At 38.6% G+C, this 25,220-nt stretch overlaps 2 protein-coding genes across 2 annotated transcripts; one reads left to right on the top strand and one right to left on the bottom strand.

Annotated features, from left to right (window-relative positions):
- On the top strand, window positions 1-10,034 carry LOC131150648 (prefoldin subunit 2). The gene is made up of 2 exons (XM_058101498.1): window positions 1-328; window positions 9,453-10,034. The coding sequence occupies exon 2, from the start codon at window positions 9,457-9,459 to the stop codon at window positions 9,886-9,888; it is 432 nt and encodes a 143-aa protein (XP_057957481.1). The 5' UTR covers window positions 1-328; window positions 9,453-9,456; the 3' UTR covers window positions 9,889-10,034.
- Window positions 10,035-10,229: 195 nt separating this feature from the next.
- Window positions 10,230-11,360, bottom strand: LOC131150646 (preprotein translocase subunit SECE1). Its single transcript, XM_058101497.1, has one exon. It carries the CDS (start codon window positions 11,155-11,157, stop codon window positions 10,624-10,626), a length of 534 nt encoding a protein of 177 aa, XP_057957480.1. The 5' UTR covers window positions 11,158-11,360; the 3' UTR covers window positions 10,230-10,623.
- Window positions 11,361-25,220: the final 13,860 nt, after the last annotated feature.

Consider the following 25,220-nt stretch of genomic DNA (forward strand, 5'->3'; position numbering starts at 1 on the left):
AAAATGAGAATATTTTCTCAAATAAAGTATAATTTAATATTTTATTAAATAATAAAATTAAAATGGAAAAAAACTCCTGTTTCATAACATTAATAACTTTTCCCCCAGCCTCCGTCGCCTGACATCACAGCCCAGAAGGAGAAGACGACGATTGGCGACCTACGAACCCTAGCCTCGCGAGTTTCGACCTTCCAACGTCCATCCCAGCCTCCATCGCCTGATATTGCAGCCTTCAAACACTATCCATCGCCGGACATTGCAGCGGTGCAGCCTCCATCGTCGGACATCGCTTCGTGGAAGGCTTGAAGCCTCGAATCCTCTTCAAGCCGTGAGTCCCCCTCTTTCTTTGCTCTTCTGGGTTTTGTTGCAGATTAATTTTTATTTTTTTATTTTTTTTTGGCTTTCTGGGTTAGTTGAGTTCTTTTCTACCTCTTTTTTAACGTGTTGAAATCGAATTCTTGGGGGGCTTCAAACTGATATGAACATAAGTGTCTGACTCTTCCAGTTTCAGTATTTCACTTGGTCATTTGCTTGTGTGGTATTGGTGCCCTGGTGTTTGAAATTTCAGTATTTGATGGTTGAATACTTGAATACAAAATTGATGTTAAAAAATTGGTGGTGAATGAACAAATTGGAGCATGTTAAAAAATTAGTTACGAACTCACGCAATAGTTTGTTTTCATTTATTTAATTCTTTATTTGAGTGTGATAAGAGTATCCAATTCATAGTTGAGCTTGAATGATGCTTATTACCTCAATATTTTTTATTTAAAAGGAAAATATTTTTTTATTTAAAAGGAAAAACATGCTAAATATATGTTCTTTTTATATTAATTAACTATTGTATCTTGGTCGTATCATATCTTTGTTTTTGCAATTGCCACATCACTGTATTCACATTGTTTTGTATCCGTATTCCATATTGGTATTAGTGCTTCCTAGCTAGAAAGTTATTGCCACTGAAAGGTACCTCAAGATTCCTCATAGGTCATCATCTCAAGCGAGTAGCTGAGTAGTCTTGTTAATCGAAGCCCTTTCTTCAATCTATGTATATCGATTAATATTCCTCAAAGACTACCCTAAAGAGAGTACTGCAAGGCAGGTAGATTCCATCACGTCATTTTTTCTTGTGGGTTTAGTGTTTCTCGAGCTAGTAGCTCATTTTTGCAGTGGCAACATTAAGTAGGGGAAGAAGCAAGGCCGTGAGAAGATCCTTGTTGGAGAATACATAAGAAGAATTGGGTCGATTGTTGGGTTTAGTTAATAGTTTATTTTGTGTTCACTGTTCCATATTAATTAGTATATGGTTATGTGTATTTGGGGGTTTGAATATTTGTGTAATTTAGGGGTTTGTTTGTAGTTTCATGTAATGTTATGGGTATATGTGTAATTTTGTATCTTAGAGGCTTTCTTATAAATAGTGTGTGAAAGTCATGTTGCAGACAATTTTTTTTTGAATTTGAATTTGAGAAGTGAACGTGAGTTCCCCTTGTATCTCCTCTTTCCCCCCTTCCTCTTCAATATCTTCTTATTTATCCCAAGGCTGCAGACCATTGATGCTGCTCCTGCATCACAAGATTGCCACTAGAGGTTGCATTGCTGCTTGTGGGGGACAAATCTATCTGTCATTGAGAGGTGTGCTGTACCTATACAAGACTATAAAGATAAGATTTATGTAATGTATTCCCAATGGATATGGCCTATGTCCTATTAGCATGCTCATTGTTGTAAAGACTTGATGTGACCAATCATGGTTTGGAATACACTTGCGTGCTTAGATACAAAGACAGTAAGATCATTTAGATACAAGCTTAATGGTAGGGAATACCCCTACTAAGCCACACCATCCTAAGTTTAGGGACAAGATAGCCCTACAGTCCCTGTTAACAGAAGTATCCAATTGCTAGATTATAAGGCTTTTGAATGAGATGACTTAGACAACAAGTGTTTCTTGGTGGTCGTAGCTCGGGAGGTTCCTTCTAAGGTGAGTAAGTTGCCATGCGAGTTTCCACTAGAGGTAGGGAAATGTTTATTAAGTTCTTTGATCTAGTACCGAGTGAATGCCCTAGTGAGCTACCATTCATGTGGGGAAACATGCCATGGATTTGGTCCTAGGTTCACAGTTGCCTAATTTGTCTCCTTATGATATGAGCACAAAGGAGTGTCCTAAACTGAATAGGCAAGTAGAAGAACTCCTTGAGAAGGCTTTGTGAGATATGACCTTGGTCTTTTTGTAGTGCCAATCCTTCTTACCTTGAAGAAGGACGGATCGTGGAGTATGTGTTTAGATGTTAGAGCTGCCAATAAGATAACCATCAAGTATGGGTTTCCTATACTTGGATTGGAGGATATGCTTGACATGCTAGCTGGCTTAAGTTGGTGCTCCAAGATTGGCTTGTGTAGTGGATATCACCAAATTTGTTTAAGGAAAACTGCCTCTACCAAGATGATTTATTTGATTGGTTGGTCATGCATTTTAAACTTTCTAGCATGGTTTTAAATAACGACCGCGACCGTTGCTTAACTGTAACGCTGTTATGTAATGGTTTTTTGGGTTCTCGATATTGTTACACTCTACGAAATTGGTGGGAAGAAAAATCACAGTCGTAGTTGCCATTACGAAACACGACTGTTACGTATAGGCCACTACGACATTCGCAAATCCAGATTGGCTAATTGTTCTTAGATAGCACTTGCTCCAATAGAGATTTCTCGATTTCAAAATGTATCCAAGCTTTGGGCAGTAAAACAAAGTGGGATGTTGTATTTCTAGGATTGGATTTCATATTTGAATGAACCTCGTAATCGTAAGAAAGTTGGTTTTTCGCTATAGGCCTAGCAACAGAAAAATACATAACCGCTACAAGATTGTTATGCCAAAAAAATATTTTTTATTTTTTCTTCGCACTTTTGTTTTTCCCCAATTTCATAAATCATTCTCAATATACTATGTGAAGAGAGGGGGGAAAGGATTATAATGAGGATGATAATGATACAAATATACTTACAAGAGATGCATTAATTAACACAAAATACTAATGTTGCATTTGGGAACACGGATTTTGGACCTTGGATTTGGATTTGGGTGAATTTGGAAAAATTTAAATACAATTTTGTATTACATCTTATCCAAATCCAAAGGCTATCCAAACACAGGATAACTTGTTAGGAAAATATTTTATTTTGAAAATATTAGTAATTTGAAATTTATGTTTTATATTTTTCAACTTCAACCTTCTTTTCTTTTCTAATTATTGTAAATTTGTATTATTCGTATGTCTTATGTGTCTAATAGATTAATGAAGTGTATAATTTATTTTGTTTTATTAATTAATTTATTACACATTCTTTATCACGAATAAGAACAATGAGAAAGTATACTTACGCGCACACACGTTATTTTTCTATCAATGGTGGTTTAAAACAAATGTAAATTTATTGCTCCTTACCAAACAACTTTGTTAGTTGAACTAAAGGATCCAGGATACACTAAAACTATTTCTAAGAAGGCTCAAAAACTTAAAATATGCAAATACACTAATATGCACATGGTCATGCATGCTTGAAAAAAATTCACGGTCTGTTACACCTGCTTCCCGTTATGTAACATCTGCTACTCCCACTTCCTGTTACACTCATTACCGCTATGTTATGCTACCCGCTATTGTGATTTAAAAACATGCTTTCTAATGCTCCAAGCACCTTTATGAGAGTTATTACACGTGCCTTGTAGCCTTTTGAAAAATTCATAGTGGTCTATTTCAATGATACATTGGTCTATAGCAACGCAAGGGAGGATTATTTGATACATATTTATTAGGTTTTGTCACTTTGAGGGAATCTAAGTTGTATGCTAAGCTTAAGAAGTGCAACTTTCTATTGTCCAATGTGCTCTTTCTTGGTTTTGTGGTTTTTTGCTTGGAAATAGAAACTGATCCTCATAAGGTTTAGGGTGATTAGGGACTGGAAGAAGCCTAGGACTATTTATGAGGTTCATAGCTTTCACGATCTAGTTACCCCTTTAGTTGCTAGAGCTTTGGAGAGATAAGCAAATGTGTACTTCGACATCCAAACTTTAGTAGGAGACTCTTTGAGGTTGCTTGTAATGCCTTTGGGGTATAGGAATTTTAAGTTGGGAGGATGCTTTTAGTATTTTCCTATGAAAAACTCTCAGAGGCTAAAGAGAGATCTAGCACATTACAAAAGAGCTTTATGCTGTGTTTAGATCCCTCCAACATTGGAAATATTATTTGTTACCATAGGCCAACCAGCTTGCTTTGCGATATCTGAGTTGACAAAATAAGTTGAATGCTAAGCATGCAGGTTGGGTGGAGTTCTTAATGGATATACCCTTGTTCTTAAACATCTCTCTGATGTTAAGAATAAGGTTGTTGATGGCCTCAATGGAGTAGCAGTTCTACCCTATTTCATGAATACAAAGGTCATGGATTTGGTCCTTTGAGGGATGAGTATTCTACTTCTCCTGATTCTGTTCTCATTTTTCACAAGCTGAGTGAGGGCTAGGTGGTTGGAGCGGCCTTTTGAGGAAAGTGAGGTTAAGGAGATTATGTTTAAGATGGAGAGGGGTAAGGCTTTGGGTCTTGATAGGTTGAGCATGGTTGTTTTAGTATTGTTTTGATATCTTTAGAGCGTGGGGTGAAGGGGCAGGGATAATTTGTTTAGGGGTACTAGGCTATGCATTCCCTACACTTTTTGAGATTAATTTGAGAGTTGAATATCTGTGGGTTATCTTATATTTGGGAAGGGATAAATGCATTGCCTTAGTAGAGGACAAGTTTTATTGGCCTGCCATGAAGAGGGAAGTTGCTAGCATAGCGTCTCGGTGTTGTACCTGTCAGTTAGCCAAATTTAGAAAGGATGAGTCTTTATATCCTTCTTCAATTGTCGCACATATCTTGGAGAGTCTTGAGTATTGATTTTGTTCTTGGTCTCCCTCAAATAGCTCAAGGACGTGATTCCATATTTGCAGTTGTTGATAGGTTTCTAAGAAGGCATATTTCATCTTATATAATAAGACTTCCAATGCCTCTTTATGTGACTAAATTGTTCTCCAGGGAGGTAGTCAAATTGTGTGGTTTGCCAACTATCATTGTTTTTGATTTGGATATCAAGTTTGTTAGTTACTTTCAGGAGACGATTTAGAAAATGCACAGGACTCATTTATGTTTTCCTTTGTTTGCCACTCTAAACTGATGGTCAAACTTGTGAATCTTAGTCTAGGTGATCTACTTAGATGTGTAGTGGGAGAAAAATAGGTCAATCAGGACTTGGTGCTACCCAGTAATGAGTTTTCTTATAGGATTATGTATATTTGCAGGCTTATTTGTAATATTTATGTATTTTAGGGGTATGTTTGTAATTTCATGTAGTTTTAGGGGGGTGAATGTGTAATTTCTTGTGTCAGAGGCTTTCCTATAAACAGTGTGTGAAAGCCATGTGTGAGTAGGTTTTGGTTGAATTTGAATTGAAAGTGAACATGTTTTCCTTTCTCCTCTATTTCCTTTTCCTTCTTCTTCCCTTCTCTCCTACACTCTCTCATGGCCACAGATCCTTGACGTTGCCCTGCATCATTCTCTCTTGTTCTTTCTTCTCTTCTTCACTCTCTCTCTCTCTCTCTCTCTCTCTCTCTCTCTCTCTCTCTCTTTCTTATTGCCCTACATTGTGTTCTCTCTATGAAGTGAAATGACTGCAGGAATGGTTACTAATCTTAACTGAACATGTGGTTTCTCTGGGTCTTCCAGCAAGGTTGAGAACATGGCATGTGCTTTTACCTTTAATATGTCCAAACAGCCAAACTCACCAAGTTTGCATAGTTTCCTACAATTAGAGTTATATATTAGTTGTAAATTTTTACAAGTTGTAGAATTAGCTAATTATTTTGCAATTCAATTCCTCTTAGAAAAAGAAGAACAAATTTATAGCATTTATGCATTTGGATCCTTGAAGAATGGGATGAATAATTTTCCGGCATTGATCTATCCAATGATACTGATTGGTTATTGCTGCCATTCAGGCCCTCAATCCATCCAAGTGTTGTGATCAGGTGATTTAGGTTGTGTTGGTGGAGAGAACCACTTGCTGAGAAATATAGATGCTTCCTTTCCTATCAATCCTTCTCTCTCTCTCTCTTCCCTGCTCGAGGGTTGGGGTATTTATGGTGATCCAAATTGTGAGGAAACAGTTAATGAGCAAGCAGTAGCCAACATATACAGTGGCATATGGGCTGAACTCAATTAAATTGACTCAAGCTTCTGTTCTAGGTGAGATGTGGAATAAATGTTTGGTCAGTTCTTATTGGGAGCTATTCAGCTCCTTGATTCACTCAGGATGATTGTAATTATTGTATGTGTGCTGATGAATGTTCCTGCCCAAATTGCAGCCCCATATTCCCCCCCTAGAACAACACTGAGGAAGCAGGATGTTCATTTTTTGTCATAGGCTTGTGGGGATGGATTTTATACTTCAAGCTTGGTCTGCTTACTTTGATTTGGTTTGGGAGCCTTGTCATAGGTTATTTCATTCTTGTGATAGGTCCACTATTATTAACACTAAGGGTCTGGTTGGTTAAGACAACTCTTGAATGTAGATTCTTGCCTGGATGGCTTTTGTATAAACCTGGTTTGGACTGTTGACATGTTTAGAGAGAGAGAGAGAGAGAGAGAGAGAGGTGTGGTTGTGTGTGCATGTGTTCTTTTTTTGTGTGGGGTGGTGGTGGTTTCAGCTTCTGAAGTTTCTGCTAGTTTGATCACCAAAAAGTAGAAGCTGGAAAACACTACTTTTGTAATTATTCTGAAATCTGAAATAAGCCTCATGTTACACACACTCCTTGCTCTTGAAATCATCCCCAATGTGGATGGCACGACAAATCCAAGATCACCTGATAAGAACAAAATTTATATTTATTAGCAGCTGTAATGAATAGAGATGGCGAACAGGAGCTTAGCTCTTATAGCTCCTTTTCTGGCTCCCCAAAGGGGAGATCATGGTTCAATTCCTCTTTAGGAGAGAGCGGGGAACATATTTTATATTTATTAGCCCGCTGTAATGAATAGTGAGGGTGAACCGTAGCTTAGCGCTCGTATGCTTGACTCTCCAAAGGGGAGAGCATGGTTCAATTCCTCCTATGGGAGGGTTTCCTTGATTTTCTGTGGAGGTCTTGGGAGGTTTTTTGGGGTGGGGGGTGAGGGGCGCTTGGATGGGGAGAGGTTTCTGGGAAGGTTAGTTTGGTGTGTCACTCCTATGGTAACTTTGGTATCACTACACACCTTTCAAGATAAAAAAAGGGTGGGTAATATGTAATAATTTTGTTTGCCCTAAATTGGAACTAGTTGGAACTTATTTGTCTGTTGCAGATTGACATTTTTTCTGGTTAAGAACTGATGTCAAAAGATACAATGCAGATATGTTTTTTCACATAAGGACATAGGTATCCTCCTTACAATATTATAGGGAAAAAAAATTCAAAAACTGCGCTGCCCTCCAATCATGCTGGAACTTTTAAGAAGAAGATCTTCTGAAACAACCAGCTGCAAAAGTCCAATAGGCAAAATGCTGGATTTTATCCCAAATTTTTTAGAGTAGCACAGATGAAACCATCTTTTTCCCCATTAGTATGTGAACTCCGCTCCAACCACATCCCCATAACACAGCAGAAAGAACAAACCTCCGCAAAGCTAAGCCATCTCCATTCTTCCCAAAACCTGAAAGTGAGATAGCCTATAGATCCTCCACCAGCTCCAACACATCCAATTCTCTCCAATAGTCCAAATAAATTATTCCACACCCTTGAGAAGAAACAATGAAGTATCAAATGAGAGAGGTTCTGAAAACACAAAGAACAAACATCCTGAGATAAAGCCTTAAAAGGCCACAAATTCTGCAACATATTATTAGTATTAACTCTCTTAAGAACAACTAACCATATGAAATCCTTAACCTTAGAAGGGAATCTGGCCTTCCAACTAGTACAATGAAGCGGAAAAAACATAATTTTGTGGGTCAAATACTCGAGGGGGAAAAAAAGATGTGCAAAAATATTTGGCTCAATCAAGAACCCATGAATGATAGACATCTCAGAAGGACAACTACCCTCCAACAAACATAATAAAGAGGTGTGCTCCAGCACCTTCCCATCATTCAGAGACCTACAAAAATGAGAATCCAAGATAATTCATAAGAAATTTTGGTTGACTTGACTATGTATTTTGGTTGACTTGACTATGTAACATGTCAGTCAACACAATTGTTGTTTAGTTTTTAAAATTGAATGTGCTGATATCTTCTAAGCTACTTGAGATTTATGTAAAAATGTAGGGAGTGAATCATAGATAATTCAATTTTTCTCTCTGTTTTGTTCTTTTGGTTTAGAATCATGGCGATCAAAGCTGAAGGTGGTCGAAAGGAACCCTTGAATTAGCATTTGATTTTTTTTTTCTTTTAAATATGAAGGAATTTATCTTCTCTGTCTAATTATAAAGAAAAATAAAAATATATATTAATGAAAATTTAATTCACACCTCGTTAGCATTTGATTTGATTTTTCTTATATTTTGGTCATTGGAATAAAATTTTATCTTTAATAGTATTTGTTACAAAGAGAAAATGCTATGGAAAACTAATTTTTCTTCCTCTTCTTATTATTTTTTTCTCAAACCAAATGCTTAATACAAATGAGAAGATTGGTAACTGCCAGAGAATACACTTGAGTGGTCCAGGGGAACTGAAGGTGCCAATGCTCCCCCTTTAGTAAACAGAAATACCCAGAACTCCAAAAGGTGGCTGATCTGTTGTCTTCACCTCATGGCTTTTTTGAAAAATAAAAGAACTGGCAGAATAGATGAGGATAGATTCAGGGGGTTAAATGAAAAGAATGCAGGATTGCCATCAAATTTCAAGTCAATTGGGCAAAAACACAAAGGCTGTGTGGGAGCATGGATTCAGGACGATTTATATTTGAGTGGATGTAAAAATTTTTTAATATAATTTTATTTGAAATCTTTTTTAAATTCAATACAAATTTAAATTCAAGGTCTCTCCAAATATCAGGAAAGGAAAATTCCTTGACTATAGAGCACTTTTAGCCTAGCACCAGACCAAAGGCCATCGGAAACCTAAAAAATGCATAAATCACTACTCAGGTCATCACTTGCAAAAAGGGAAAAAATGCATGAAATTAAAGATGTCAAAACTGGACCTCATGCTGTAAGTATAGTCTTTCATAATTTATTTGTAAGCCAACCATTGTATTGTGTATTATGGTTGACTTGACCGAGTAACATGTCAGCCCACACACTATTGTTGTTTAGTTTTTAAAATTGAATGTCTTTATATCCTCTAAGCTACTTGAGAAGATTTATGTAAGACTGTTGAGAGTGAATTGTAGGTAATTCATTTTCTGTTTGTCTCTCCCTCCCTTTCTCTCTTGGGTTCAGAATCATGGCCAGCAAAGCTGAAGGCGATAAGGAGCCCATGAACGAGCAAGCGGTGGCCAACTTGTATGGTGCTATGAGGGCTGAACTCAACCAAATATATTCAAAAATCACGGAGCTAGAGATGGAAGTGAGTGAGCACTCGTTGGTTATGGGAGCTATCCAGCCGCTCGATCCATCCCGGCGATGCTATCGGATGATTGGAGGTGTGCTGGTGGAGAGAAACATTAAGGAAGTCCTTCCAGCCGTCCAGCGCAATAAAGAGGGACTTGAGGAAGTGATTGCAAGGCTCAATGAGGCGTTAGAGAAGAAGAAAAAAGACATAGCCGAGTTTGAGGCTAAATACAAAATTCGGATGAGAAAAGCTGGTGATGAGGTGGAGGATAGCAGCCGGAAGGAAGGCTCTGCACAGGGAGTCCTTGTTGGCCCAGCAAGTTGAAGTCCATGTTAAATGTTTTTAGCTCCATCTCTATTTTATGGAACTTGTGAGACGGAATGTCTTTTGTGTCATTTTATTGCTGTGTTAAGTTGTTTAGAAAAGATCGTTTGGTATAATGAGGATTTCAGACTTGAAATTTTCTTGAATGCGAGGTGCTTCGTGATCTGTGATTCTGTAGCACAGTACTTTCACTTCTGTAGTTTGATCAGGTTACTGAAAAATAGAATGAAGCTAGAAACCTGTGGAGCATTTCTATTTTTATTAAATTCATCTGGGACCGTGCCTTTCACACATTTTAAGCAAGCGAAATGCCATTTGAAGTCGTCGAGTATCATCCGAAGTATAAAAATTTATCCTTTTTCCCACACTTTCTTAGATGCCAAACGAAACATTAAGTTAAAATCAAAAAACAAAACAAAACTCCAAGCGGTCGTGAGACTATGCCCTGGGAATAGCTCCATGGAAATTCAGAAACAGAAAAAGTTCTACGAAATCTAGCTCTCCTCTTGGACCGAAAAGAAAAAATCACAAAGAATGGGAATGCGTTTGGCCTGGGAATCTGTTCGTCGGCGGAGAAGAGATGGATCGATCTATAGAATGCCAAGTGCTCGGCGATCACAGTCAAGCCGTCGACGTTGCCGCCGGAGTTGGAATACGTCGAAGAATCGGAGCTTCGAAGGGGGCCGCAGAAGCGGTCGGTGAGGAGATAGGGTCGACAAGGGCTCATCAATTCCCCTACGGGCCGAAGAAGTCCTGAACACCACGGCCGGCGAAGACACGATCGGAGAGCTCGGCCAAGATGGCGTTAACGGTGAGAAGAACAACGCTGGATCCGGCGATGACGCCGATAACCAACCCTGTAGTTCCCAACACCTTCCCGAACACAGGCCACTCGATCTTCTCAATCTCTTCCGCCACCCCTCCCAACAAACCCCCATCTCTGTCCTTGCTCTCTTCTCTCTCCCTCATGGCTTTTCTGATCTGCGATCCCAGCTCCGAAGCCGATTCGGGTTCTTCTGGGGGATTTTGTTGCTGCGTGGTTGTGGTTTCGGAAGACGACTCCTCCTTTTTGTCGTCTTGGCGACCTCCTCCTTCGATGGCGTTGATGACGAACCGGTTAGCCCAGATCCTTCTGCTTCTGAGGAATGGGGAGGGGTTGAAATGGGGAGGGGGTGGAGATTGATGACTGAGATTGAGAGTGAGGGGTGTGGGTTTTTGGGTAGCTGCGGGAGATGCTATCGGGAAACGAAGGGATAGGGGAAGCGCCATGGCTGTGCACACAGATTTTTGACGCACAAAATCACATTACTGTATTTTATCATAACCACTCTCCTCCTTTACCAAAATATGGGCTTTGCTCTTATTTTTGGAAGAAATTTTATTTATTTGTTTGGTAGGTTTGGTTCCTTAGAGTTATGAAACTAAATTATCATTCAAGTTCTTTTTTTTTTTTGAAAATAAAAATTGTAATTTAATTTAATTTTTAATAATTTAAATTGTGATGCAATTTTCACGCTCAAATTTTTAGAACGGCTCAATTTGAGAAGATCATGGTGACCCGAACAACAGACTTATTAAACAAAATATGTTTGGTTCATATAAATAGAATGAAATATTAGGGATGGTGAATAGAATTGAATTTTTTAATCTAATTTTATCCTTCTTTACATTCAAATTTTCATTCCATATCTTTCTACTCCCATTACATTCGACAAATCAAACATGAAGTTAGAGGACACTGTGACGCACTGATTTTTTTGCCATTATTTTTTCAATAATAAACAATAATAATCATCACTCATATATTCATATCAAATATCAACATCTCTATCCAATATCTTTGATACCATAAATCATCAAAACTCGACCCGAAGTGAGGTATCGGGTAATCAGTCCATCATATATATATATATATAGGTATACCTAACAACAGAAGTTCATATGTATACACCATCCCAAATACAAATACCAGAGCACTATACCATCACACACACACACACACACACACACACACACATATATATATATATATATATATATATATATATATATATATATCCCCAAAATCCACCATAATACTCTAGGAGTTAACACAAAACACATCCCCAACTAACAATACTTACCCTGACTACTAGGGTACTAGCTCCCCTCTATCTGGAGTTCTTTATACTCGTCTATCCTGATTACCTGAAATGTTTAGATTCTGGGTAAGACATCTCTCAGTAAGACGAAATAAATTATTGACAGTGTATGGCGCATGAGTTTTGATATATTATACACATCCATTTTAATAAGTATACCAGCTGAGAAAAATATACAGATATGTACTCATAATCATACATGTATGCAAAACATATTTTCAAAAGCTTTCATATCACTTTCATAATCATATACATATATTTTCATTTTCACAAATCTTATTCATTTGCTTTCAAATCTCATATCATATACATACTTTTTCCTTTCTCATATCATATACGTACTCACTCATTTCTCATATCATACGCATACTTTTCTTTTCTCATATTCATAAACATACTTTCTCATTTCCCATAATCATATTCACATACTTTCATTCCTCATAATCATATTCACATTCTCTAGCCTATGGGTGTCCACCAGCATATAGCACGTCGCGTCTGTAACCCACAATTGTTCATTTCTCATATCAATTTCACATTCTTTCATTTCTCATATTCATATTCACATTTCCTAGCCTATGTGTGTCCACTAGCATATAACACGTCGCATCTGTAACCCACGACTATTCATTTTACTTTTCACTTTTCATAATATTTTCTAGCTCATGAGCATCCACCAGTATATAATACATGTCGCGTCTATAGCTCATGGCTTTTCTGAGGATATTCACATCATCATGTATTCACCCCTCATGACCGGGTTGTGCGGTCCGAAAGCTGGACCTAACCGCGGTTGGCCTTCCTGATTAGATCAAAGTAGGGAACGCATTTATAGTACGATTGGCCTGCCCAATCCTGGTCCGGACTCCAGGGGGCAACACAACCCTTCACTGGCCTAATCGATTGTCTCGCCACACTCTAAACCAGACGTGTGGTTGCACTAATACATATCTAGCAACGGTACCGTACTCTGCATATAATGGTCCATCAAGGTTCTCATTGCCACATTTCTATATTCACATTTCATCGTTTCTATAATGCTGATCATTTCTGTATCATTCTCATCATTTCCGTATAATTCTCATTTCATCATTTTTGCATAACACATATCTGTGTATATATCTAATCTCATATCTGTATATATATCAATTCAACATTTCTATATAAAATACCTCTGTGTATAACACATCATTATTTCAGAATAAAACATATCTGTATTTCACATTTCATAATTTCCCAGCAAAATATATCTGCTTTATTATCTTATATCATCATATCTATACAAAACAATATTGGGTTTCCCATATCTTCAAATCTGAATAAAACATTTCAATATGTATCATAATATCATTATTTCAGTGCAAATCACATATTTCAGTTTCAATTATATTTCCAGTATAAATATATTATTTCACATTTCTCATGCCACACAATTTTTATCTGATAATGATGATATAGTAATCACAGAGAAGATATCCATTACATAGTTTTCAAAACTATATACTACATTCACATTTCACATACTTTAATCAATCATTTAATTCCCCCAAAAACTATTGTTATAATTTATTCCCTTTACTTGACTTACTGAGAGGTCTGCTAAAATCCCTAATTTTACGCCTGTGGCGTTCATAGTTCAAAACCCTAAAATCATATTTTTCTTAGTTTAATCAGTTCAACCCCAGAATAATAATCACATTCACATTTTCCAAGGCCCATATAATCCAAATAACAAATTAAACTGTAAAACAACTGATAATTTATCTCCCTTACCTTAGCTTTGGAGTGGTGCCTATAAATCCCAAACCAACAACCTGCTCCGATGAACTTACTAAGGGTCGTTCCTAGAACCCCATAATGGTGTCTGATCGTTGAATCGAGCTGTAATTAGAGCGAAATCGAAGAGAGAAGGGAGAGGGTTTCATAGGTTTATTTTTTTTGTTTAATCAAATGTGCTGCAGGATCTCCTGTATTGAATACTGCCAAACGAAACTATCGATGGTTTTCTGGCCTCCACCAAACTGTCGACGATTTGGTTTTTAACCAAACCATTTTAACTGTTTTACCCATTTACTTGGCTGCGGTAACACATAATCGTCGACGATTTTTCTGAGCTCCATGAAACCGTCAATAGTTTAATCCTTACCAAACCAAATTTCTTTTTTTCCTTTATTTTTATTATTAATTTAATTTTTCGGGTTTCTACATTCTCCACTCCTTACAAAATTTTGTCCTCGAAATTTGCTATTTATCTTATGTATCAATCATTTGAGAAAAAACCCACTGTAATTTTATTAATTACCCTCACTTATGGCGTAGGAATACCGTGGTTACAAGGGAGGATTTTGGGAGATTACAATCATTCACATAAAAAGAAAACTCTCCCCAAACCATTCATAACCAAAACTAAAACACCAACTACGCTACTCTATACAAATAATAAACAGACATTGTCATTTACTTTTACTTTTACTAGCTCAACTTTGAGCTCCACTAAACAGGTGTGGATATTATTGGCGCATTTTATCTTCTAATTCCCATGAAACTTCTTTAATTGCGTGGTTGGGCCACAACACTTTTACCAATGAAATCCTTTTTGTGCGTAACTCTTGTTTCTTCCGATCTAGAATTTGCACTGGCACCTTTTCATGTGTCAGAGTATGCTTAAGCTCCAATGCCTCATAGCTGATTATGTGTGAGGGATTGGGGATGTACTTCCTCAACATTGATACATGGAATACATCATGGACTTTGGACATCACCAGTGGTAACGCTAACCTATAGAAAACTGGACTCACTCTTTCCAATATCTCAAATGGTCCAATAAACCTAAGGCTCAGCTTATCATTTTTCCCAAATCTCATAATTCCTTTCATCGGTGCAACTTTCAAAAATACATGATCTCTCACATTAAACTCTAACTCTCGCCGGCGAGTATTTGTATAATTTTTTTGTCGACTTTGAGGTGTTTTGATTTTGTCTCTAATGAGTTTGACTTTATCATGAGTCTGCTGTACTAGTTCTGGTCCCAAAATCCGTCTTTTCTCCAATCTCATCTCAGTATAATAGGGATAAACATCTCCTGTCATATAACGCCTCATATGATGCCATCCCAATGCTGGTTTGATAGCTGTTATTAAGCAAACTCGACTAGTGACACAAACTAAATCCAATTGTGCCCGAAGTCCAGCACATATGCTTGTAGCATATCCTCCAGAACCTGAATCGTCCTTTTCGTCTGGCCATCTGTTTGAGGATGAAATACTGTACCGAACGTCAATTGAGAACCCATAGCCCTCTGCAAACTCTTCCAAAACTGATATGTAAACCGTGAGTCTCGGTTTGAAACTATGGACACTGGTACGCCATAGTGTAACGACCTGCTATTTATTTTCCAATTCTTTTTTTTTATACTATAAAATTTATAATGTTCTGATACTTACTAGATTAAACCAAACCATCAACCTAAGCAGCGAGAAGTTGAACTTATATAATCATAATAAAAAATATACAATACCAGAGTGCTAAAAATGTTCCCAAAATATACATATACGACTGTTTCCCAAAATACCCTCAACTGAGACTAGGGTTATACAGAAATAACCTCCCTAAAATACTCACTTTACTAATAGGACTGAACTGTAACCTCGTCTATCTATGAGTTTGATCTGCTCACCTAGCTGGATTCCCTGAAAATATTAATTTAATGGGATGAGATGACGCTCAGTAAGACGAAATATGCTATTACTAGTGTGTGGCAAATGAGTTACAATATTATGAAAATCTGATTCTATATAATCATGTATAACTGAATCTGTAAATACAATACAAGTAATATAAACCACCACCTCTAACCATATTGCTTAACATATCCATATTTTAGGTTTCTATTCATAATACTTTTAATGTAGGTGGGATTTACCACTGGCTGGCCTACCAGGATAAATCATTATACTCCGTTAGTTAGATCGGCCCTCATCAACCCATATCTGATGAGGAGCCTGTCCACAACATAGGCATGATCGACTTATCTACCAGGTATTATCTAAATAGGTGGTTGCACTCTATTCTGTATATAGCTACGGTACCGTACTCTATAATTTATAATAGTTCATCAGGGTCTGATACTATATAATACATTACTATATACAATCTATCTCTTTTACCATGATTCCATAAATTTGTATTAACTATGACGTTGTAATAAACTGTATCTGTATCAACTGTAGTTCTGAAATGAACTGTAAATCTGTATGTCATGGTACTAAAAACTGTATAATCATTGTTTCTGAAAATACTATAAAATATATTCCTTGTCTGTATATTCTGTAAAACACAATCTTGAAAATACTGTAAAACATATTTGTGTACTGTATCTATATTCTCAAGCCACACAGTAATTTAAAACATATTAAACATAATTGATAATCCTTAATAAATTTATACTGTGAATAATAATCTGGGAAAAACGTATAATTTATACTGATAACATATTAGAATTGCCTAGCATAACATATTTCTCTTACCTGATTCCTGTTAGAATCCCCTACTGTGACGGGTCTTACACCCGCAGGGTTCTCCACTCAACACTCTGAAAATCATAAATCTCAAAACGAAATATTATTATTTCTACATTTACTATATTTCTTACAACTGCTGAAAAGTCAAATTTTGATAAAAAGACCTTACTCTGAATCTGGGATGAAATCCAACTTCATCCCACCAACGATCTGCTCCGGCAGACTTAGGGAGAACTTCCCCAGGAGCGTCGTGGTGGTCTCAGATCTTCGATCCGGCGGCTAACGGGGCCGAAATGTAAGAGAGAGGAGGGAGAAACCGTAGAGAGAGGAGAGAGAGAGTTTCTGTGAATTTTTCTACGTAAAAATATGAGTTTAACACTATTTATATTGCGGCCTTCGTCGACGAGCAACGTCATCTCGTCGAAGAGGCTAAAAAGCAATTCGTCGACGAAATTCAGAATTGCCCAAAACATCCTATTGGTATATTTTCGTCGACGAAACATATCCTTATCGACGAGACCCTCTTGTACCCTCGTCGAAAAATCTCTTGTGTTCGTCGACGAGGCCATGAGAAAATTTCTTGGGTTATTATATTCTTCTCTCATTATAAAATTTCGTCCTTAAAATTTACTATTCATATAACTCATCATCCCTTAAAGACAAAATGATCTACTTATTTTATTACCTGCTCTCACTTATGGCAGAGGAATACCGTGGTTACATGGTAGTTTTGGGAGATTACATATACAAAAGAAAATTTCCCCAAAACCAAAATACTATCTATCCTATATTCTACATTACAATTATACTGTACTGGAGCTTCTTCATATGATAGGGCATCATTGAGTTCCAATTCTATGTAGCTAATAATGTGGGAAAGATCTGAGACATATTTCCTTAACATAGAAACATGAAACACGTCGTGAACCCTGAATAAAGATGGTGGTAAAGTTACCCAATAGGCAACCGACCCAATCTTCTCGAGTATCTCAAATGGGCCAATGAACTTAGGGCTCAACTTACATTTCTTCCCAAATCTCATGATCCCCTTCAATGGTGCTATTTTCAGAAATACATGATCACCCACTTCAAATTCTAGATCCCAGCGGTGAGTATCCGCGTAGCTTTTCTGCCAACTCTGTGCTACACTGATTCTATCTTGAACGAGTCGAACTTTATCGTACGCCTGTTGTACTATTTCTGACCCCAAAACTCGCCTTTCACCCAGGTCATCCCAGTATAAAGGGGAACGACACCTCCTACCATAGAATGTTTCATAAGGAGCCATGCCAATGCTAGCCTGATAGTTGTTGTAGGCAAATTCCACTAATGACATATACTGAGTACAGCTACCCCCAAAATCCAATACACACGCTCGCAATATATCCTCAAGTACCTGAATCGTTCTCTTTGTCTGACCGTTTGTCTAAGGATGGAAAGCAGTGCTGAATGCTAGCTGAGTCACCAATGCCTCTTGCAAGCTCCTCCAAAATTGTGATGTAAAACATGAATCACGATCCGAGATTATGGATATCGGCACTCCATGGGGTCGAACAACCTTCTGTATGTAAATCTTTGCTAACCTGTTCATAGGGTAGCTAACCTTAATGGGCAGAAAGTGCGCTGTCTTCGTCAACCTATCAACCACCACTCAAATAACATTCTGACCATGCGGCGCTGGCGGTAACCTAGTAACAAAATCCATGGATACGTGGTCCCACTTCCACTCTAGAATGAAAAGTGGTTGCAACTGACCAACCAGTCTCTGGTGCTTAGCCTTAACCTGCTAGCATGTCAAGCACTGCTGCACAAATTCTGCTATTTCCTTTTTCATGCCACTCCACCAAAAATACTCCCGCAGATCCCTATACATTTTCGTACTGTCAGGATGAATAGTGTACAAGGATCTGTGCGCTTCTTCTAGAATCGTCCTCCTGACGCTATCATCCGCAAGCACACACAGTCTGGTGTGAAATCTCAAAGTCTCATCATCAGAAATGTTGAATTCCTCTCCCTGACCATCCTGTATTCTAGTTGTTACTTTTGCTAATTCTGGATCATTCTTCTGAGCTGCTTTAATCCTTTCATACAATGTAGGCTGTACAACCAGACTGCCAATAAGCGCTTGATGATCATCCTCCACTAATTCCACATCGAGCCTCTCTAAGTCCATCTGAATTGGGTGCTGAACTATTGCTGCTAGCTGTGCTGTATCTTCTGATTTACGGCTCAAAGCATCTACCATCACATTTGCTTTACCTGGGTGGTAACTGATGGTGCAGTCGTAATTTTTGATGAGTTCTAACCACCTCCTTTGCTGTGTATTCAATTCTTTCTGTCTCAACAAATACTTTAAGCTCTTGTGATCCGAAAATATTTCACATCTTTCACCATATAAGTAATGTCTCCAGATCTTTAGCGCGTGTACAACTGCAACCACTTCCAGATCGTGAGTAGGGTAGTTCTTTTCATATTCTTTCAACTGTCTGGAAGCATACGCCACCACTCTACCATGCTGCATTAGTACACAACCGAGCCCTCTCAAAGACGTATCACTGTAAATCACATATCCATCACCTCCTGATGGAATCGTTAGTACTGGTGCAGTGACAAGCTGCTGCTTTAATTCCTGAAAATTCTGTTCGCATGCTTCATCCTACACAAACCTGACATTTTTCCTGGTCAAACGTGTGAGAGACCCTGACAAGGCTGAAAACCCCTCAACAAATCGACGGTAATAACTTGCCAGTCCTAGGAAGCTTCTGACTTCTTGTACGTTCTTCGGCCTGACCCAATTCACCATCGCATTAATCTTACTGAGATTCACTGATATACCGTCTGTTGAGATCACATGGCCTAAAAATGCAACCTTCTCAAGTCAGAACTCACATTTGCTAAACTTGGCATAGAGTTTCTCTTCCCTGAGTGTCTACAGAACCTGTCTCAAATACACCTCATGATCCTCAAAACTCCTCGAGTACACCAGTATATCATCAATGAAAACTACTATAAACTGATCTAGATACTGGTGAAAAATTCTATTCATCAAATCCATGAACACAGTTGGGGCATTCGTCCGACTAAATGGCATAACGAGGAATTCATAGTACTCGTACCTGGTCTTGAAAGCTGTCTTCACAACGTCCTTTGCTTTTACTCTCACTTGATGATACCTTGATCTGAGGTCAATCTTGGAATATACCCGTATACCCTAGAGCTGATCAAACAGATCGTCTATACGGGGTAGAGGATACTTATTCTTAATAGTAACCTTGTTGATTTCTCTGTAATCAATACACATCCTCAAAGACCCGTCTTTCTTCTTTACAAATAACACTAGAGCTCCTCATGGCGATACACTGGGTCATATAAATCCTTTATTTAGCAAATCTTGCAACTGATTTTTCAATTCTCCTAATTCAGCTAGAGCCATACGATAAGGAACCTAAGAAATCGGTGCTGTCCCTAAAGGTAAATCTATGGGAAAATCCATCTCGTGTTTGGGAGGCAACCCAGGTAGCTCATCTAGAAATTCTTGTACGACTGGGGTACTGTCAAGCTTCGATTCATTCTCTGATGCTTCCTTTACAAAAGCCACAAACCCTGGCATGGTTGATACTAGTTGCGATGGAGCACGTACACGTGAACCAACAAACCGAAATTCTCGCTCACCAGGGGGTCTGAAAATTACTTCTTTCTGATGACAATCAATACTGGCGTGATTAATTGCCAACAAATCCATACCCAGTCAGGTCAGCTAGTAGCACTCTCCCCTGAATTTTTATAGGATAGCCTCTGAGTATCCTTTTACACCTCATCATTGATCTAGACGGTGTAGTTACTGACAGTTCTCTATTTAATAACTGAGTCTTATTTCCAGATAATTTAACATAGGATACAAAGACAAAGGAATGAGTAGCATCAGAATCAAATAAAATAATAACGAGATGTGATAAAACAATAAATGTATCTATCACCACATCCGTAGCAGCCTCAGCATCACCCGACGTCAATACGTAAACCCTCGCCGGGGGCTACATTCCTCTGTTGGCCTCCACGAGGCGCCTGATATTCTCCTCGATAGGGCTTGGGAGCTGAGACCTGATCTGGCGGTCCTGGGTATGCACGTGCCATGTGGCTGGGTCTCTCACAACGATAACAAACATCTCTCCTTACCTGGCACTCTCCCAAATGCCGTCTCCCACAAGTCTGACATACTAGAAAAGTCGGCGTACCTTGACTCTCACGAGGTCCTGTCATCTGCCTCTGATCTCCCCTATCACGACCTCCTTTCCATGGACCCCTACTAGAGCCAGCTTGAAAATCCTGAGGCGTAAGCCTCTTCCTCTGACTCTGGGCTGCTATACCCATCTGTATACCACTCTCAATAATAGCAGCTCTGTCTACAGTCTCTGCAAATGTCTGAGCCCTAAAGCCAATCACCTGTCCAAACAAGTTTTGTCGCAAATCCTCTTCAAACTCTTCATTTGTTGCTAAATGCGGGGCAAAACGTGACAACTCGATAAATCGAGCTGCGTACTGAGATATTGTCATCTGCCCCTGAACTAGATGCATAAACTCTGATGCCTTCGCGCTCCAAACGATAAAGGGGAAGTATCGCTCAAAGAATAGCTCCTTGAATCTGTCCCACGTCACTGGCACTATAATTGGCCTCTGCTTCTCAATCAGATGCGCTGATCTCCACCAGCATTTCGCCTCCCCTGTCAATTTAAATGCCGCAAATACCACATTCTGTTCATCCGTACACGGAAGCACAACCAGCGTCTCTTCAATATCCTGGACCCAATTTTCAGCTACAACCGGATCATCTCCTCCAGCAAAGGATGGGGGCTTCATTTGTGTAAACTACTCGATCGTGCAGCTACGCTCCCTAGAGCTCCTGGCCATCTTAGCCATCACCTGCTGAGTGACGCTACGCAGTACTGCGTTGGTATCACCACCCATGCTGGAAGGTCCTGACCTATCTTCCCCAGCATTTGTGCCACTGTTTTCTAGGTCCATTCTAAAAAACAAGAACACACTTAAGAACCTTATCTTTTGCTCAAACCTAATCTATTTTATTCCACTCAAATCCCATATTCATAACTAACTACCTTCCTTGATCTTAATTCAGAATCCAGTTCTGCAACCTAGACACACGACCCGACGATAGTTTACTACGATTTTCCTGAAATCGTCATCTTAGGAAAAATACAAAAATCACCATGGAAAATCTTGTACCCAGACTACAGAACAAATCTCAAATCATTTCTTATACTTTGGTATTACTTCCGCTGCGCTCTAAAGTCTACAGAATCTACCAATTTAGGCTCTGATACCAAATTGTAACGACCTGCTATTTATTTTCCATTTTTTTTATACTATGAAATTTATAATGCTCTGATACCTACTAGATTAAACTAAACCATCAACCTAAGCATCGAGAAACTAAACTTATATAATCATAATAAAAAATATACAATACTAGAGTGCTAAAATGTCCCAAAATATACAAATGCAATTGTTTCCCAAAATACTCTCAACTGAGATTAGGGCTATACATAAATAACCTCCCTAAAACACTCACTCTACTGACAGGCCTGAACTCTAACCTCCTCTATTTGCGAGCCTGATCTATTCGCCTAACTGGATCCCCTGAAAATATTAATTTAATGAGATAAGACGACGCTTAGTAAGACGAAATATGCTATTGTTAGTGTGTGGCAAATGAGTTACAATACTATGAAAATCTAATTCTATATAATCATGTATAACCGAATCTGTAAATACAATACAAGTAATATAAACCACCACCTCTAACCATATTGCTTAACATATCTATATTTTAGGTTTCTATTCATAATACTTTTGATGTACATAAGTATATTTCCTGTTTCTGTGAAACTATACATACATAGTAATAACTGAAAACTTCCCTGGATGGATAACTGTATGTCATGATTTAACCCCTCATAACAAGGTTGTGCGGCCCGTAGGCGGGATTTACCACTCGCTGGCCTACCAGCATAAACCACTATACTCCGTCAGTCATATCGGCCCTCCTCAACCCATATCAGATGGGGAGCCTGTCCACAACATAGGCACGATCGACTTATCTACCACGTATTATCTAAATAGGTGGTTGCACTTTTCTGTATATAGCTACGGTACTGTGCTCTGTAATCTATAATGGTCCATCAGGGTCTGATACTATATAATACATTACTATATACAATCTATTTGTTTTACCATGATTCTGTAATATTTGTAGTAACCATGACGTTGTAATAAACTGTATCTGTATCAACTGTATTTCTGAAATGAACTATAAATCTGTATGTCATGGTACTGAAAACTGTATAATCATGGTTTCTGAAAATACTATAAAATATATTCCCCATCTGTATATTCTGTAAAACCATCCCCCAAATAATCTCAAAACCATACATATCTAAAATTACCAAGTTAGCTGGCAACGACCTCCCCTGAATATTGATTGGACAGTTTTTGAGTATCTTTTTACACAACCCTACAACCCCAGTCGGCGTAGAAACTGACAAACTGATGTCTAGCAGCTGAGTTTCTATCCTACAAAATTTAATAAACTCCTAGGCGATAAAAGAGTGAGTCGCCCCTAAATCAAACAAGGCAATGGCTTTATATGACAAAATTGAAACAGTACCTATCACTGCATCCCTAGCCGCTTCAACGTCTCCTAGTGTCAAAGCGTAGACCCGTTTTGGGGCGGTATTCCTCTGCAGATTGCCTCGGGGTGCCCGATGATCTCCTCGATACGCTCGGGGAGCAGGCGCAATAGCTAGCGATATATGACAGTCTCTCGCTATATGACCAGGTCAACTGCATTGGTAATTTATCACCTCTCTAACCTGATAGTCTCCTGGGTGTCTTTTGTGGCATCTGGGATAGGGAGGGGCCATCTGTCTGCCCTGTACTGCTCGGTCTCCCATCCCCTGTCCCTGGCCTCCTCTACTACCATGCCTCCTCCAAGACCTCCGACTGGAACCTGCCTGAAAATCTGAAGGCGCAGGCCTCTTCCTCTGACTCTGTGCTGTAGCACCCCTTTGTAGGCTACTTTTAATCATTGTAGCCTTATCTACCAACTCTGAAAAGGCCTGATAGCCCACCACCTGCTAATACAAGCCCTGCCTCAAGTGGCTCTCAAACTTCCTTGCCTTCTTCTCCTTGTCTTGCACTAAGTAGGGAGTAAAGCGGGACAACTCAATAAATCTGGTGGCATACTGCTGTTCCGTCATGTGTCCCCGAGTTAAATGCAAAAATTCAGCTGCCTTCGCATTTCTACTAGTAGCGGGGAAGTACCACTCGAAAAAAATCTCCCTGAAGCGGCTCCACATCATCGCTACAGGGCCACGTCTCTGCTCCTCTAATAGTCTCACTGACCTTTACCAGCGTTTAGCTTCCCCAGTCAACTTGAATGTCGCAAATAGCGCCTTCTGCTCGTCTGTACATAGGAGAACTGCCAGCATCTCCTTGATCTCCTAGATCCAATCCTCAGCAATGAATGGATCTACCCCTCCAAAAAAAAATGGGGGATTCATTCGCATGAACAACTCAATCATGCATCTCCGTTCCCCTGAACCTCTGGCCATCTCTGCCATCACCTGCTGGGTAACACTACGTAATACCACATCTGGATCTCTACCACCCAAGCTAAAAGACCTTGCCTCATCACCTCCTTGATACATGTTACTGTTCAAAGGCTCCATCCCGCAAAGGGAACAAAACAATCTCAGAACTCGATTGCTATCACGCAACCAATACACTCATCAGACTATAACTCATAAAATACTTTTTTATACTAATTGATTTTTAATATCCTCGTATTTCCCAATTTAAAATTTAGTCTTACCATTCAAAAACAAGAACCGGCGATAGTATCCATGATTTTCCTGAAATCGTCACCCCAAGAAAAACACAGAAACAATCACAGAATTTCCTACCTCTAGGCTACAAGATAGAACCCTAAATTCTAATCTTATCCACAAAAAATGACTGACTCATATCCTAGTCTACCCATCTCTATTCTCACCAAGATCCATTCTTATACTCTGATATTGTATTCCGCTGAAGTCTGTAGAACCTAGCAACCTAGGCTCTGATAACAAACTGTGACGCCCTGATTTTTTTGCCATTTTTTTTTCAACAATAAATAATAATAATCATCACTCATATATCCATATCAAATATCAACATTTCTATCCAATATCTTTGATACCATCTATCATCAAAACCCGACTCGAAGTGGGGTATCAGGTAATCAGTCCATCATATATATATATAGGTATACCTAACAACGGAAGTCCATATGTATACACCATCCCAAATACAAATACCAGAATACTATAACATCACACACACAAATACTAAAGCACTATAACATCACACACAGACACACACACGCGCACACACACCTAACAACGGAAGTTTATATGTATACACCATCCCAAATACAAATACCAGAGCACTATAACATCACACACACACACACACACACACACACACACACACACACATACCTAACAGCGGAAGTTCATATGTATACACCATCTCAAATACAAATACCAGAGCACTACAGTCTTTCCACTCGTCTATCCTGATTACCTGAAATGTTTAGATTCTAATGGAGACACCT

This window comes from Malania oleifera, chromosome 3 (assembly GCF_029873635.1).
Source record: "Malania oleifera isolate guangnan ecotype guangnan chromosome 3, ASM2987363v1, whole genome shotgun sequence".
In the NCBI taxonomy this organism is placed as follows: Eukaryota; Viridiplantae; Streptophyta; class Magnoliopsida; order Santalales; family Ximeniaceae; genus Malania; species Malania oleifera.